This window comes from Rhinatrema bivittatum, chromosome 8, assembly GCF_901001135.1.
Source record: "Rhinatrema bivittatum chromosome 8, aRhiBiv1.1, whole genome shotgun sequence".
NCBI lineage: Eukaryota > Metazoa > Chordata > Amphibia > Gymnophiona > Rhinatrematidae > Rhinatrema > Rhinatrema bivittatum.
The window spans coordinates 230781218-230795459 of NC_042622.1; the positions used below are offsets into that span (position 1 = coordinate 230781218).

General features: G+C 45.0%; 1 protein-coding gene across 1 annotated transcript in view; it reads right to left on the reverse strand.

The window, feature by feature from the left end:
• Positions 1-13839, reverse strand: part of ONECUT3 (one cut homeobox 3) — a 50787-nt gene extending 36948 nt beyond the window's left edge. Inside the window, exon 1 of the mRNA XM_029614395.1 lies at positions 12795-13839. Coding sequence (XP_029470255.1) covers positions 12795-13839 — 1045 coding nt within the window. The remainder of the gene's footprint in view (positions 1-12794) is intronic.
• Between the last annotated feature and the right edge of the window lie 403 nt (positions 13840-14242).

A 14242-nucleotide genomic window follows, 5' to 3' on the forward strand; every position in this document is an offset into this window, starting at 1 on the left:
TGCCCACCCTCCAACCACAAATGGTTTTGAATTGCTACAGGGAGGGGAGTTGAAGCATATTTTGATGCTGTTTCAAGCGGTGCCTTACTTGGAGACACCTGGAGCGCTGAACAGGCTTTTGCTGAAGGGTTTCTTGCGATCCTGTTCAGATGCCAGCGGGTGAGTGAAGCCTGGAAGACAAAGCTGCAGTGACGGATGGTGCACTGGTTTCAGTTTTTGGCCAAACTGCGCGGTTTATCGTTGTAAAACCGGTTACAAGTAATTTTCACCCGATAACGCGTTAATTCTCTTCTTGTGACCAAGACAGGCTTCATTTTTTTTTTGCAAAACACTAACAATCTTGATTATTAAGTAGTAAAATTGAGAGACGTGATCTGAGGGCGGAAAAAAAAGTTCGGTTTTGAGAAAAACAGTCGCCAGCTCTTACATTTGCAACCAGGAGGCTCATAAAATTAGCAACTGGGCAGTCATATAAAATTCTGCATATACATTGGTGCACTTTAGGAATTATTGATTGGGATACTGCTTTAATTAAAAATGAAATGCAAAATATATATAGGCCTGCCTCTATTAACTATTTCCATTCCTTGCCCGCTCGCCTCATCCCACCCCCCACAAAAAATATAAATGTGAGGTTTTTCTACTCCATTTGTAACCTTCACACTTTACCCACGTTGGTATGCGTTACAAGAGGACAGTTGATCAATCGTATCTAAGATATATGTAACCCTAAAACAACCCTTCATGCATTTAATCTAACTGTTCTGGGTTAATGTATTCCAAAAGTTACTAAATATATCTTTTTTTCTAGAGAGGCCCAATAATGGGACTGAAGAGCTGTAAATCTGAGTAATAGAAACTATTAATAAGTACAAAAAATCTGGAAAGTGTCTTTGTTTTTTGCTCTACTGTACTCTATTTTCCGTGTCCGTGGATTTCTCCCTGCCTTCCTCGCACGTCTTAAGCTGGGAGCTTCAAGTTTAGATAAGATGATATGCTCCAAAGATCGCCTCCTCCGCCCCCCAATAAAGAAGGTTTTGATCTACATCTGATGAGCAATTTGTGTACCCACTAAAGGGGGAACCTCTTCCTTTAAGGGTTTCGTCCATTTCTACATGCCCAGATGGTGAGTTGGGGGTAGCAAAGAGTACTTACTATTCAGTAAATTCTGAATTTTGCATGTACCCCGATACAATTGTTTTAAGAACACCATTTAATACTTTTGTTATTTTTGTACCTCTGTTGTTTCAGCCTCACATCTTATGTTCAATATTTCCTTTTCTTTCATTTGGGAAGAAGCACACACACACACACACACATATATATATATATATATATATATATATATATATATATATATATATATATATATATATATATATATATATATGCATACATATATGCATACATATATTTATACATATATTTATACACATATGTACACACACATATGTACACACACATATGTATACACACAATTGTATACACACATATATATACACACATAAATATAAGTATACATACACATGTATTTATGTATACACACATATGTATACACACACATATATACACAGACATACACATACATGAATACACACACATGTCTATGCACACACGCATATATATGCACACACATACATGTATACACACAAACATATACATAAATAAATAAATATATATATATATATACATATATGTTTATATATATACACATATGTGTATACACATACATATTTATGTGCACACACCTATATAGTATATACACATAAACATATATGCATATACACACACACACACACATATATATATATGTATACACACACATATATGTATAGTCACACACACACTGATATATATGTATACACACGCACGCGCGCACGCACATTAACGATAACAAACCAAACCGAAATGGACGCTAGGCAGAGCTTTTCACGTTCGTGCTACAGATAGCAAGGTAAAGCAAATTCGCTAATGCACTAAAACTAAACTTCAGTTTTTAAGTCATCTTCTACTGGTTCTTGCAAATGAATTTTCTCTTATTTGATGACATGCTTTGTTTGTTTCCAAAAAAAGGGGGGGGGGGGGAATCTGGAACGGAATCTGCCCTCGGTGAAAGGCTTCCAGCTATTGGCAGGCAGGTAGGAAAGCTTCGGTGCTCCTGGCCGCAGAAGCTTCGCGCGCGGAATCTGCCTGCAGGCGTCTGGTGCAGCACCCAAGCAACAGGGCAATCCCTTCCTCCTTCTCTTCTTTCCAAAACGTCAAGTATTCAGTCTTACTCTGACGAGCACTCGGGCTTGGATTTGTAAAATCTATTTTTATTTTGGGGTCCCCTGAGTATTGTAATTACTTAGTTTATTTCTTTTGCTTTTTTGCTATTTATAACAATTCGATTTTTATTGTATTTTCTTCAGCGTTGTGAAATTCACACAGAAAGGTAGAACGCTTATTATGATGCACTAACATTTTAAAATAAGTTAAAAGGGAAGCAACAGTGTTTAAGTGGCGATGCTACCTTGATTAGGCTGAGGCATCGGTTTATATCTTTCCAGATTACCAAGGGCCTATGTTCAGGCAGAGCCGGTGCCTCAGTAATCCCTTAAAGCTTCCTTCCTTCTGGATTTTTAGTCCGGTTGTATGTATTGTTCAGCCTAATAATGATGAAAAAGATTTAAATTAAAACACTGTTTAACCTTTAGTGCAATAAAATAAGTCCTCTCTACTCGGTTGCGTGCCTTACATTTTGCTCACCCGTTGTTTTTTGTTTTTTTTTTTTGTTTTTTTAATTGATGCTCAACTTTTGTGTGCCTGGACCTGTTAAAAAAAAACAACGTTGTTTTCATGACCATCCTAGCATCCTCCTAAGGCATTCAGAAAAATAAATAAATGAAACCTAAAAACTGGCAGATCCCTGATTCCTCCCAGAATCGGCCAGATCGTCCTAAATGTAAAGGATCTTTCTAGCAGTGGTTAAATATCAGTTCTGGTCCTTCCGTTTAATAACATCAGAATTCAATAAAGTCAAGATAAACGCTAATTGTATGTGTGACACACACACATATGCATCTAGTTTGGAAACTCTTCCTTTTTCCTCCTAAGGCAAACGGGTATGACAAATGAGTCAGCTGGCTCGGTGTATAAACATTGTGCCGGAGAGCCGTTCCGGGACTGGCGCGGATCTGGCGGGAAATAGAGAGCGGTTCCGCGGCAGCCAGCGCTGCAGAGCTCGGCACCTTCCGCCCGCGCCGCGCCTCGCCTTTCCCCTGAGTGTACGTGTGGAAGAGCGCCTGAGGGGATCTGTGGGACTACGGGGCGGGGAGCGAAGGTGGATACTGAAGGAACCGCAAAAAGAAGAAGGAGAGGGAGGAGAGCCGTGAAGGAGGGAAGATGCCGGCAGCTGTACGGAGAGGGAGCGGGAGCGAGTGAAGTGAAGTGAATCTGGATTGCGATCAGGATCGCACTCCTGCCAGGTGCAAGCTTTATCCTCAGTTCTTCCCCCTCTGGGACCTGGTGGACTACGCGGCTCCGTCGTAAAAGGCGAGCTCTAGCCCTCGCCATGACGCTCCCGGGGCTCCTCCGAGGGGCTCGGCGCCAGTGGGGGCGCGGGATTCACCCTGAAGGAGGTCCAAGAGCCGAGGGCCATGGAAGCGGCAGAACCAAACGCACCCCCTCCCTCTTTCTTCGCCACATATACTGCTGCTGAAAAATAGGCCCACGATTCGTTTTGAAGATTTCTGTTTGTAATCCTCCACTTTACAAAATAAAACTTGTCCCCCTCCCCCATTCCACGCAAACTTTGAGGTTTGCTTTCCCAAAGTGCCCGGATTGCTTGGTCGCTGCCTCTCTTTCATGAAGTGGAGGGGAGGTGAGGAAGGGAGAACCATCCCCCTCCCCCGTCGGTACCCAGCTCCGATTAATTAATTAGTGCCTGGATAACACTACATGTAATTACTTACAGCCTCGCCTGGAAATGTCAGGTGCCAAACGTGAAATGTCCGGGCGCCCAGCAGAGCAAAGTTATAAGTTTGTCACTGAGTGCAGAGGTCCTGGCCTGGGGACACCCCCCCCCCCCCCCCCCCCATACCCATCCAGTTAGTGCCCAAGCCAGTCCGGTGTTCAGGACAACCGTCATGAATATGCATGAGATAGATTTGCCTACACCGGAGACCCAGGGTTAGGCGAATCTTGTCTCCGGCATGGTGGAGATCCTGAAAACCCGCCTGGCGAGTGGGACCTCCAGACGAAGGCTGGGAAACGCTGGGACAAACCATGGCCTGGTTTCAGACAACCGACATGGAAATGCTAATTAAGTGATGGGAAAAGGGGTCTCAGGAGAAAATTAGCAAGGTGGTAATTAGGAGATGTGTCTAGGAGCATTACAGAAGTGATAGGTAGTAATAAGTGGCTGGGAGCCTCCTGCAAACTTTCCTTCCACTTAGAGGCTCCCAAGACATTTCAAGGTTAGTGCAAAGGCTGCTTCTGTGCACCGGGATGCAGCACATCAGCTGCAGCAGCAGACCAAACGCTTTGCTTTTTTTTTTTTTTTTTGTTACTAAGTGCAGAACTCTGGCAGCCTTATTGATTCAGGAAAAAAAAAAAACCCTGGATTTTCTGGCAGGTTCTGGTCTGGTACCCTGGTCTGGCAGGGGTGGCCAACTCCAGTCCTCCAAGAGCCACAAACGGGCCAGGTTTTCAGGATCTCCGCAATGAACACGCATGAGAGAGATTTGCATACAGTGGAGGCAGCGCCTGCAGATCTATCGCCTGCATATTCATTGCGGAGATCCTGAAAACCTGGCCTGTTTGTGGCTCTGGAGGACTGGAGTTGGCCACCCCTGCTGTATGGGACCAAGGCAAGAATAATCAAACCAGGCTGAGCTTTAGAAGTCGTGGGGGCTTCTTTTTTGTTAAAAAAAAAAAAAAATCTTTCCTAATTTAATTATTCTTCTGGAGAAAACCAGAGAAAAATACAGAATCTGCAGCTTACATATAAACAAGGGAAATAAAATGTAATATATTAACATGCAATGCACAATTCAAAAGTTCTGTCTCGCCAGCCTAATCTATTTATCTATATTTGCCTATGTAGTATCCAGCTAGCTACCAAAAATACATACTTCTTAACTGTTGAAATCTGTTCAGTTTGCATTTCATGGAGATTTATCTTTTTCTCGCCTCCTGCCCTGAGGACATCACTCTCAGGCTGTTGAAAACTTGGGTGCTGCAGCGAGCCACTTAGCAACAAAGCAGCCAACTCAGGAGGAAGAATTTGCAGCATTAGCAAAGCACTAACTGGAGGTGGAAGTCCTAGGAAAGATGCAGGTGCTGACGTGCCCATGCCTGGAGCTGACCAGATCCCGAGAAGCTGCACTTTGGGTAACAGCTGCACTGGTGCTGGTGGCTGCTTGGATTATTGTGGGACCTTGTGCTCGGTCATGCCAGGTGTGACCTCGGAAAGGGATCTTGCAGGCTCGGGTATCCGGAATGGAGGAAAAGGACAAAAACAGTTTGGGATAAAGAGTGATATCCTACAGGCAGTGTGCACTCTGTGGCTGACAGCTGAGATACATCCTTGGCAGTGTGGGTAGAAATAACTGGAAAGCCTGGATGAACGAGTTGGTATTTTTCTGCTATCTGTCTACTGTATTACTATTTCATAGTTGGCACATCTTGCTGATTTCATCCAAGGAACTGTTTTGGCCTTCTATCTTCTGCCCTCCTTTATATTCTGTCCAGGAATGGAGGAGCAGACTACTGGTTAGAGCTGCAAGCTGAAGAACCAAGGGTTCAAATCCCATTGCCGTTCCTTGTGATCTTGGGCAAATCACTTTGCCCTCCATTGCCTCAGGTACAACCTTAGGGCCTCTGTTTGCTAAAGGATTTTCCCCCCATTCTGTGTCTATGGGGAAAATGCTTAATAAACCAATCCCTGGGGATACCTTCGGTGCATGAATGTATCTCACCTTGAGCTACCAATGGTAAGTCCAAATTAATTAAATAAAAATGAACATAAGGGCAGCCTTTGGGAAGAAAAGCAGCAGGAAGAACCACATTCATAAAATCCCTCTCCAAAGAAACACATTTTCAGGAGGTTTGCAAAGATGGAAGTAGAAGGGGGCAAGTGAGCTCTAGAGCAGTGGTTCCCAAACCCGTTCTAAGGCCCACCCAGCCAGGATATCCACAGTGAACACGCATGAAATACATTTGCATGTAGTGGAGACAGGGCATGAAAATCTATCTCATGCATATTCATTGTGAATATCCATATATCCTGACTGGCTGGGCGTCTCCCATTGCTGTAGAAATAAGGGGTGGCAAGAGCCGAGAGTGAGGAGGGCATAGTCGCACCATACGCACATGAATATGAGAGAGCTGCCCTCCAAATGACATGCAGCAACGCACACGTGTCCACACACACAGGCACAATATCTCCTGTTATTCGAGCCCTGGTCTATCATCATTTTGAAATGGGTGAGAAACAAAAAAAATTGAGCTTTCAAGTTTTCAAGTTTATCTGTGTAGAATGATTTAAAAAGCAGACACAGTTCAAGGGTAGTGTGCAGTGTTTAAGATTTTAAAAAATGATCTATTCCTCTCTCTCTCTCTCTCTCTATATATATATATATATACACAGTATAAATATATATATATATATATATATATATACTGTATATATATACTGTATATATATATATATATATATATACTGTGTGTATATATATATATACACAGTATATATATATATATATATACTGTATATATGAGAAGCAACAATAACGAGACATATTATAGTTGAAAAACAGACAAACAGATACAGATATAAAGGGACACAGATAAAGAGATGGCATGTGGAGAGAGAGAGAAGAAAGCTGGAAGGAAGGGAGGAGGAATGGGGGCTGGGAGAGAAAGAGACAGAGAGGGATGGGGGAGCGAGATTTCCTTAAACTGAGTTTTCCCCTGGACCTGTGCCAGCCATGAAATCTGGGAAGCCTGCGAGGTGTTGCTTTGGAAAGGTTGCTGTGGCTAAGCCGGCAGCCCTCAGCTAGGGCCAAAGAAGGCCCAGGCGCTCTGCTGACCATGGGAGCGTTAGAGCCCTGGCTGAATAATTAATGGTTCCTCTGCAGGTCGGCCAGCGCTACTGCTAGAAGGGGGGAACTGGACTGGAAAGCTGAGAGTGGCAGCAATGACCATGTTATAGAGGCCCTGGCTTGTCTATTGATCTGCTCCTTACCGACTCTAACACAGCAGGGCTCTCGGCAAATGGACTGCCATGGGGGAGGACAAGAGAGAGACGGGGGTAACAGAGAGGCCAGGGGCAGGCAAGAGGCGAGGCCAGGGCAGGGAAACTGATGATGGGAGCTTTATTCCAAACACTTTTCAGTCTTAAATTTTCCTCCAGTCTCTCTTTTAGCATTAAAATGGAAGGCATGAGATTTCTTTTTTTTTTTTCTTTTTTTTTAAGACTTTCCAAAAGTTTGTCTCTGTCAAATTACAGCAGGTTAATGGCACATATGTTGGGCAAAAGTTGATATGCACAGTGTAGCCAAGCAGAATTTTTCTACACACAAGCCAACACTTTTGCACCCAGAATCCTACTGGTAATGCAAACACTCAGTCATATATTTTCCCTATATAGATAAATATGATATATTTTAGACACATAGAAAATATTTCACAATGCGATTTACTGTATTTCTTTTCTTTATATTTGGGTCTGGCTACATTTTTTTTTTTTACTTATAGTTATAGCCTAAATATTTTAATTCGGTTGAACTTCTTTGAATCATAAATATGAACACCTCCATTTTTACTATTTCCCCTCAGCTAGGATGGGCTAGTTTTAATAAACGAAAATGCATGAAGTCCTACAGATCTGGACAGACTGCTAGAAAAAGTTTCTGCGTCATCTCCACATAATTTGCTAGGTTTGCGTGTTGGTCGCTTTGTCAGTCACGCTCCAGAAAAGCACATTTGTCTTTTTATCTCAGGACATTTAATGACTGATTTGTGTCTCCTTAGGTATTTCACCAAAAAATTGTGCCTTAATAATTTTAATTGAAGATACAATGCAATAAATTAAAAACGATTGCCTCATAGGATGCAAAGATGGCATTTTTTTTTTTCATTTTTTTTTTTGCATGGTTCAGGTGGGTGCAAAGGTGCTTAGGATGAACATTGGCCAGCCTCGGTGCCTGCAAAGGCTGTGTATCAGCACTGGGACTTCTACCCTCTGGGGGACTTGGGCAGGCTGACTCAGCACACGGGGGGTGCAGTGCGGTGGAAAGTCAGGTGAGTGAGTGCCCTCCAGTGCGCATTTTGACAGGCCCTTGCACGGACAGGGAGAGACTATTCATTCACTCTGCGTCGGATCGAAGTAGTATCCGAATTTGTTTTGTACTGGGTACCCCGAGACGACAGACGTGGTGGGCTGAAAATGTGACGGCCTGAAGACAACGCCGAGTGCTTTCAGGAATGTGTAAGATCTTATAAACTGAGAGCTCCCGTCCCCCACAACCTTCCAAGGCCCGTGCCAGGACAGCTCTGGTTATTAGAAGAGACGTTTTTTCAATGTAACTTCCCTTTCCATCCTGTCTTCTCGCCTACCTTCTCCCTGTTTTAGTCTTTCCCCGCGTTCTGACTTTAATTACGATTGGGCTTTATTTAGGTAACATCCTCAGACCGCCTCTTTTCAAAGTCTAACTTGAAGAATTTACCGCGCATTTCATTAAAGTGAAACTGCAGCCTCCTTCCACGGAAGATTTAATTCAGTCTCTGGCCCTACCGACTTCAAAGGGCTGAATTTTCCGAATGTCGTCGGCTTCAGGCCATTTTCCCGGTTGAGTCTCTCTTCTGGATCCTGCCTTTACTGAGGAATCTTATACATCAGAGCCTACATTTCACAAATTATTATAGAGTAGAAAATCATATCATTTTCTTTTATCAGTTTACAAAAAGAGTTTTGGTCTGGACTTGCAATTTAAACAATATTTGAAGAAGGCGAAGCAGAAATCGATTCCCGTGACTGTGATGAATTAGGAATAGTAATTCGAATTTATTGATTTCAGCGGTCGAGTCCTATTCCCCTCCCCCAAACCAATTCCTCTTTCCATATAATTACTGTTTTAAATGTAATCAGTGTATTGTATTCCAATTATATGCATGGAATATGCATATTTGATTTTTATAAAATTACAGTGATCAGTTCATTGTAAGTTACCGAACCCCAGAGGAAGACATTTGGAACATCTATTTTAAGGTTCTGTTGATCTTCCTCTCTCTATCTAATTGCTATTTGATTTAAAAATATATATATATACTATATATGTATACACTTTGATATGAAATCTTTTGTGTACAGTTAATATTTATTTCAATTCAAAAAGATATGTCTCTTGTCTTTCTATCTTTCTGTCTTTTAGATAGACCTACCTTTGTTTGTTTGTTTTTAATGTATTTCTTCTTTTAGAAAAATTTACATTCAGATCTATTCTTTTTTGTTTCTTTTGCATGTTTCTGGTTTAGTTCAGGAGAATAGTATTGTTAAATTACCTGTTCATTTTTATATGGAATAATATTTTTAAAAATGTATATCCTGGACTGCTCACTCAAGCTTTTTTTTTTTCAATATGCCATATAAACTTTTAAGTTATATCCTCCATTAAAGGAAATCCAAAATCTCAGAACTACAGAGTCTATTATGTCCTTCAATATATTTCAAAAAGTAGGGAAGCCTTTAATTAGATGCAACCTTCACTTGTTTAATTGCTAACAATTTCATATTTATAGTTTCACCCTTTCATAGTCCTCACAAATAAATATCCAGGTTAGCATCTTCACTTTCCACCTGAATAGCATTTCTTGTGTTCAATGCAGGTACAATGACTGACTCCTTAAACCTTAGTTTAAGAGTTCCTTTAAAATCAAGCCTTCAAAAAACTGAAATGTTCCAAATAGGATTACAACATGTGCGTACATATGTGTGCATGTGCCTGTACCTGTGTATGTAAGGTCACAAATATGTAAATGTTTATAAAGTTTCTGCATTTTGCGGTACATTGCTAGCATTGACATATATATACTACATTATATAATCAATCCTTTCAATATATGGCAAATATGTGCCTGTGTCTGTTTGTATTTATAAGAGAGAATCATACCATTATAACTATTCATGTTTACATATATAGGCTTGGAAAGTAACCTATTATATCATTCAGCGTGCTAGAATTACATTTAGAATTTCGCATTTTGATATTACAATATAAACCGAAAAGAGAAATGATTAGAATCAGATTCATAGATATAGATATAGATACAAACACACACTCAGGTATTCTTCCCTTTTAGTTTTTGGTGAGTGAGAAATAAAATACCAACTGCTCAATTAGATTGAACTACAGAGGTACTTAAAAAGCCAATTGTGGCAGTGTTTAAATCTTTATTTACCAGAACCTTGTAAAGCCAAGAACAATTTGCATTCTATTAACTGCTTTTCAATAGGGCATTGACTGGAACCGAAAGATGCCACTATCCTGCCCTAATTAAAGAGCAACTGAATTACACTAAATGCATATGAATACGAGCTATACTCCAAGACATAAGAGCAAACGCCTCGGTACAGTCACTGGTGTGAGGGGACCGCAGCGTGGAGCAGGAAAAGCCGCCCTGCTCCTAGCTTTCCTCTCCGGGCTTTTTTTTTTTTTCCCCCCCCCTCTCCTGCCCTCTGCCACCTTGCACACGCTAGATGGGGGCCCACGGGTCATGTGGAATTGGGGGAGCGAACGCCTTTCCGTCCTCAGTGCCGGTTTCCAGGGCACCTTGGTGACCGGGCTGTTAATGGCGTTTACCGACCGCACACAGATCGCTTTAATTCGGCGTTATCTGATGGTCTGAGGCAAAAGCAATCGGAACTGACGCTGGATGCCACAGAGCGAAAAAAGAGGGGTTAGGTGTGATCGGCGGGTTCAGGTCGGCAAAGGTTAAGAAGCGCCGTTCTCTCATTGAAGGACTACGATCATTGCAATCAAATTGTCTAAAAATGATTTTTAAGGTAGAAACATGGCCACCTCAAAATACACAATTTGCACGGAGAGAACACTACATATATATATATATAGTATAGTATATATATAAATATATATGTGTTGTGTGTATATATGTGTGTGCATGTATATATATATGTAAATGTGTGTGTGTGTGTGTGTGTGAGAGAGAACACTACACACATATATGTGTGTGTGTGTGCACGTTTATGTTTGTGTGTGTGTTCTTTAAATCTTTTTCATGGCATTAGTGAATATAAGAAGCACAGTTTAGACAGACGGATATATGGAGGACCTACGGCAATCATAAGTCCCTGTATTGAATAAGTGAATAAGAGACTGCGTATGCCCACTCACAAGCTGATCATAGTGTACACACTACTACATATAGGAATGCAATGAATATCTGCACCTATATAGATATAGAGATAAATATGTATTACGCACAAACACACCTAAATATTAATATGTTGAACATATGAAAGCATTAATCCTTTATTTCCAGGTCGGCCCCAGACATTTTTGTGTATGTGTGTATGCGCGCACGCACGCACACACACATACATACACACACACACATATGTAATAAAGAAATCTGACATTCCATTTCTAGGAATTATACAGAACATCTTTATGATTTAGCTGACTCTCCTTTTGGGCATGCATTTCGAAATCTCTAAATCAGATTGGGGTTCGTGGATTATCGTAGTAAACTGGGATCGTTTGTGACCTGTTCTAGCGAAAAGGTAATCGCCACAGTTTCAGAATCCGGGCTTCCCTGGAGAGAGAGAGAGAGATAGAGAGAGTGTGTGTGTGTGTGAGAGAGAGAGAGAGGGAGGGAGAGAGAGAGAGTGTGTGTGTGTGTGTGTGTGTGTGTGTGTGTGTGTGAGTGTGTGTGTCCCGAGTGTAACAATGCCTTTACAGCTCTCTCCGGTCACCTCCAGGCAAGCAATCAGCCCAGCCTGGGAACACAAGGTCTTTGGGAACCGGGGGGAGGGGGGCCCAGGGTTCGGTGGTCCTGCTCCAACCCGCCCCCCCCCCCTCCTGCATTAAGAAATCAGGCCGTTTAAATGAGTAAAGTCAGTTAGATGTCCCCCAACGCCAGTCTTTACAGAGCCGATAGATAATTGATGGAATGCACCATTTGTGAAATGAAGGAGCTATAATATCGATCAATGGAAGGGAGAACGAAGCAGCTGAGTTTGAACCCATTCAAGCAGCAGGGAGCAGGGCCTTCTGCCTTTCCCCCTTCCCCGTCTAAGGCCACTCCGGCCCCGCAAGTGTAATCCAGTTAACGCTGAGGGCTCTGAAGTGAGAAGGCGGGCATGGAGCGGTTTGCAGAACCGAGCGGCGATTCCCCTCCTGCAGACTGGGGGAGGGGAGGGGGCGAGCAGCAGGCTTCACCGCCCGACCTGCAGCTTAAGACTGGAAATATGCACAAATGCAATCAATGATCGGCAATATATGATCTGGGCTGTTCTTTCCCCCCTCCGCCAATTGTTTTCCTAAGAACGTCCGAAGCCTATTGTTTTCTACCCACGCACTGTGCATGGTCACACGTTACATATGCATTGCTGTGGATGTATATTCTTATTGTATATGCAAGACAAACCCCAGTGTAAATCCAATTCTGTAAATATATGGAACGCACCGTGTGGTTATTTCTATGGAACACATCAGACCCGGGACAGGAATGAAACCGTGCCGTGCCGTGCAATTCAGCTTTCCGTATTTTCTATATGAAAGGTCTCCTACCTGCCAGTCTCAAAGCTGACATCCTCTGAAACTCCGGCTCCTGCAACCACTTCCACATCCTCCTGAAGGTCTCCCGGCCGGACTTGAGCTTACTCCAGGGTTTGGGGTTCCTCAGGAGGTCGGAGAGGGTGCCCTGGGACCTGCACAGGATCCGCTGGGCGAAGATGGCCTGGGGGATGCTGTAGCGCTTCAGCTCCGCCGTGATCCTCTGGGCCACCTCCTTGGTGTTGATCTCCTCCGCTTGGCCGGCGTTGCTGGCCTGCGCGCCGGCGGCCGACGCCTGCCGCTCGCGCTCGGCCAGGATGGCGCCGTTGGACGGCGCGTGGGGGTGGGGGTGGCCGTGGGGGTGCATGCCGTTCAGCGGGGGCATCATGCCCGCCCCCGCGGAGCCCAGCCCCCGCGCCAGGTGCTCGTCGCTCCGGGAGAGCATGGCGGCGTGGGAGTCGAAGCCGCCGGGGGACAGCATCTTGTCGCCGCTCAGGTGGCCGGCCGGGCCGTAGGGGGCCAGCGGCTGCTGGGAGTTGTGCAGCGTGCCCAGGCCGTTGGCCAGCGGCGACAGCGGCTGCCCCATGCTGGGCATGTCCTTCGGGTAGTGGCCGTACAGGTTGCCCATGGAGGCCAGGCCGCGCTCGTCCCGCATGAGCGTGAAGCTGCCGCTGACGTTGCCGCTCAGCCGCTGGTGCGGGTGGTGGTGGTGGTGGTGGTGGTGGTGGTGGTGCGGGTGGTGGAACTTGTCGGACACGGTGGAGATGGGCGGCAGGTGCTGCAGCGGGGTCAGCGTGGTGTAGGTGCTGCTCAGGCTCATGCCCGACGGCGACTCGCAGGCCATGCTCATGGCCGGGTGCAGGGGCGCCGCCAGGGCGTGCTCGGCGCGGTAGTCGCCGCCGTCCAGGATGGAGGCCATGCTGGAGACCATGGCGGGCCGGCCGTGGGGCACCAGGTTCCGGGGCACCGCCTGCCGGCCGTGCGAGCCGCCCATCAGCTCCCCGGCCTGGGCGTGGGAGACGCCGTGCAGGTTGCCCAGGTTCTCCATCGTGAGCTCCATCGTCGCCTCTCCTCGCTCTCTCTCTCGCGCGCGCGCCCTCTCCCCTCGCCCCTCTCTCCCCCCCCCCCCCCCCCTCTCTCGGGCTTGCTTTCCAGGTTAATTCAGATTCAAGGCTTGGGCCATCGATCAGTCCTCCTCGCAGTCAGTCCAGCATGGTTTGCTGCGGCTTCTTTCGGCCGGACCCAGGGTGCTCTCTCCTCCTCCTCCCTCCTCCTCCTCCTCCTCCTGCTCCCAGGGATGCGCTGGCCCGGGCGCCGGGTGCTCTCTGGCTGCTGCTGCAAGGGCTGCAGCTTCGCATTGAGGCGCAGACCCTCCAAGCAGCCTCAGTCTCACAGCTGGCGGAGGCTGACGTCAGCAGCACCTCCCGGCTCATCCCTCCACTGGCTCTCCCTTCCTCCCTCTC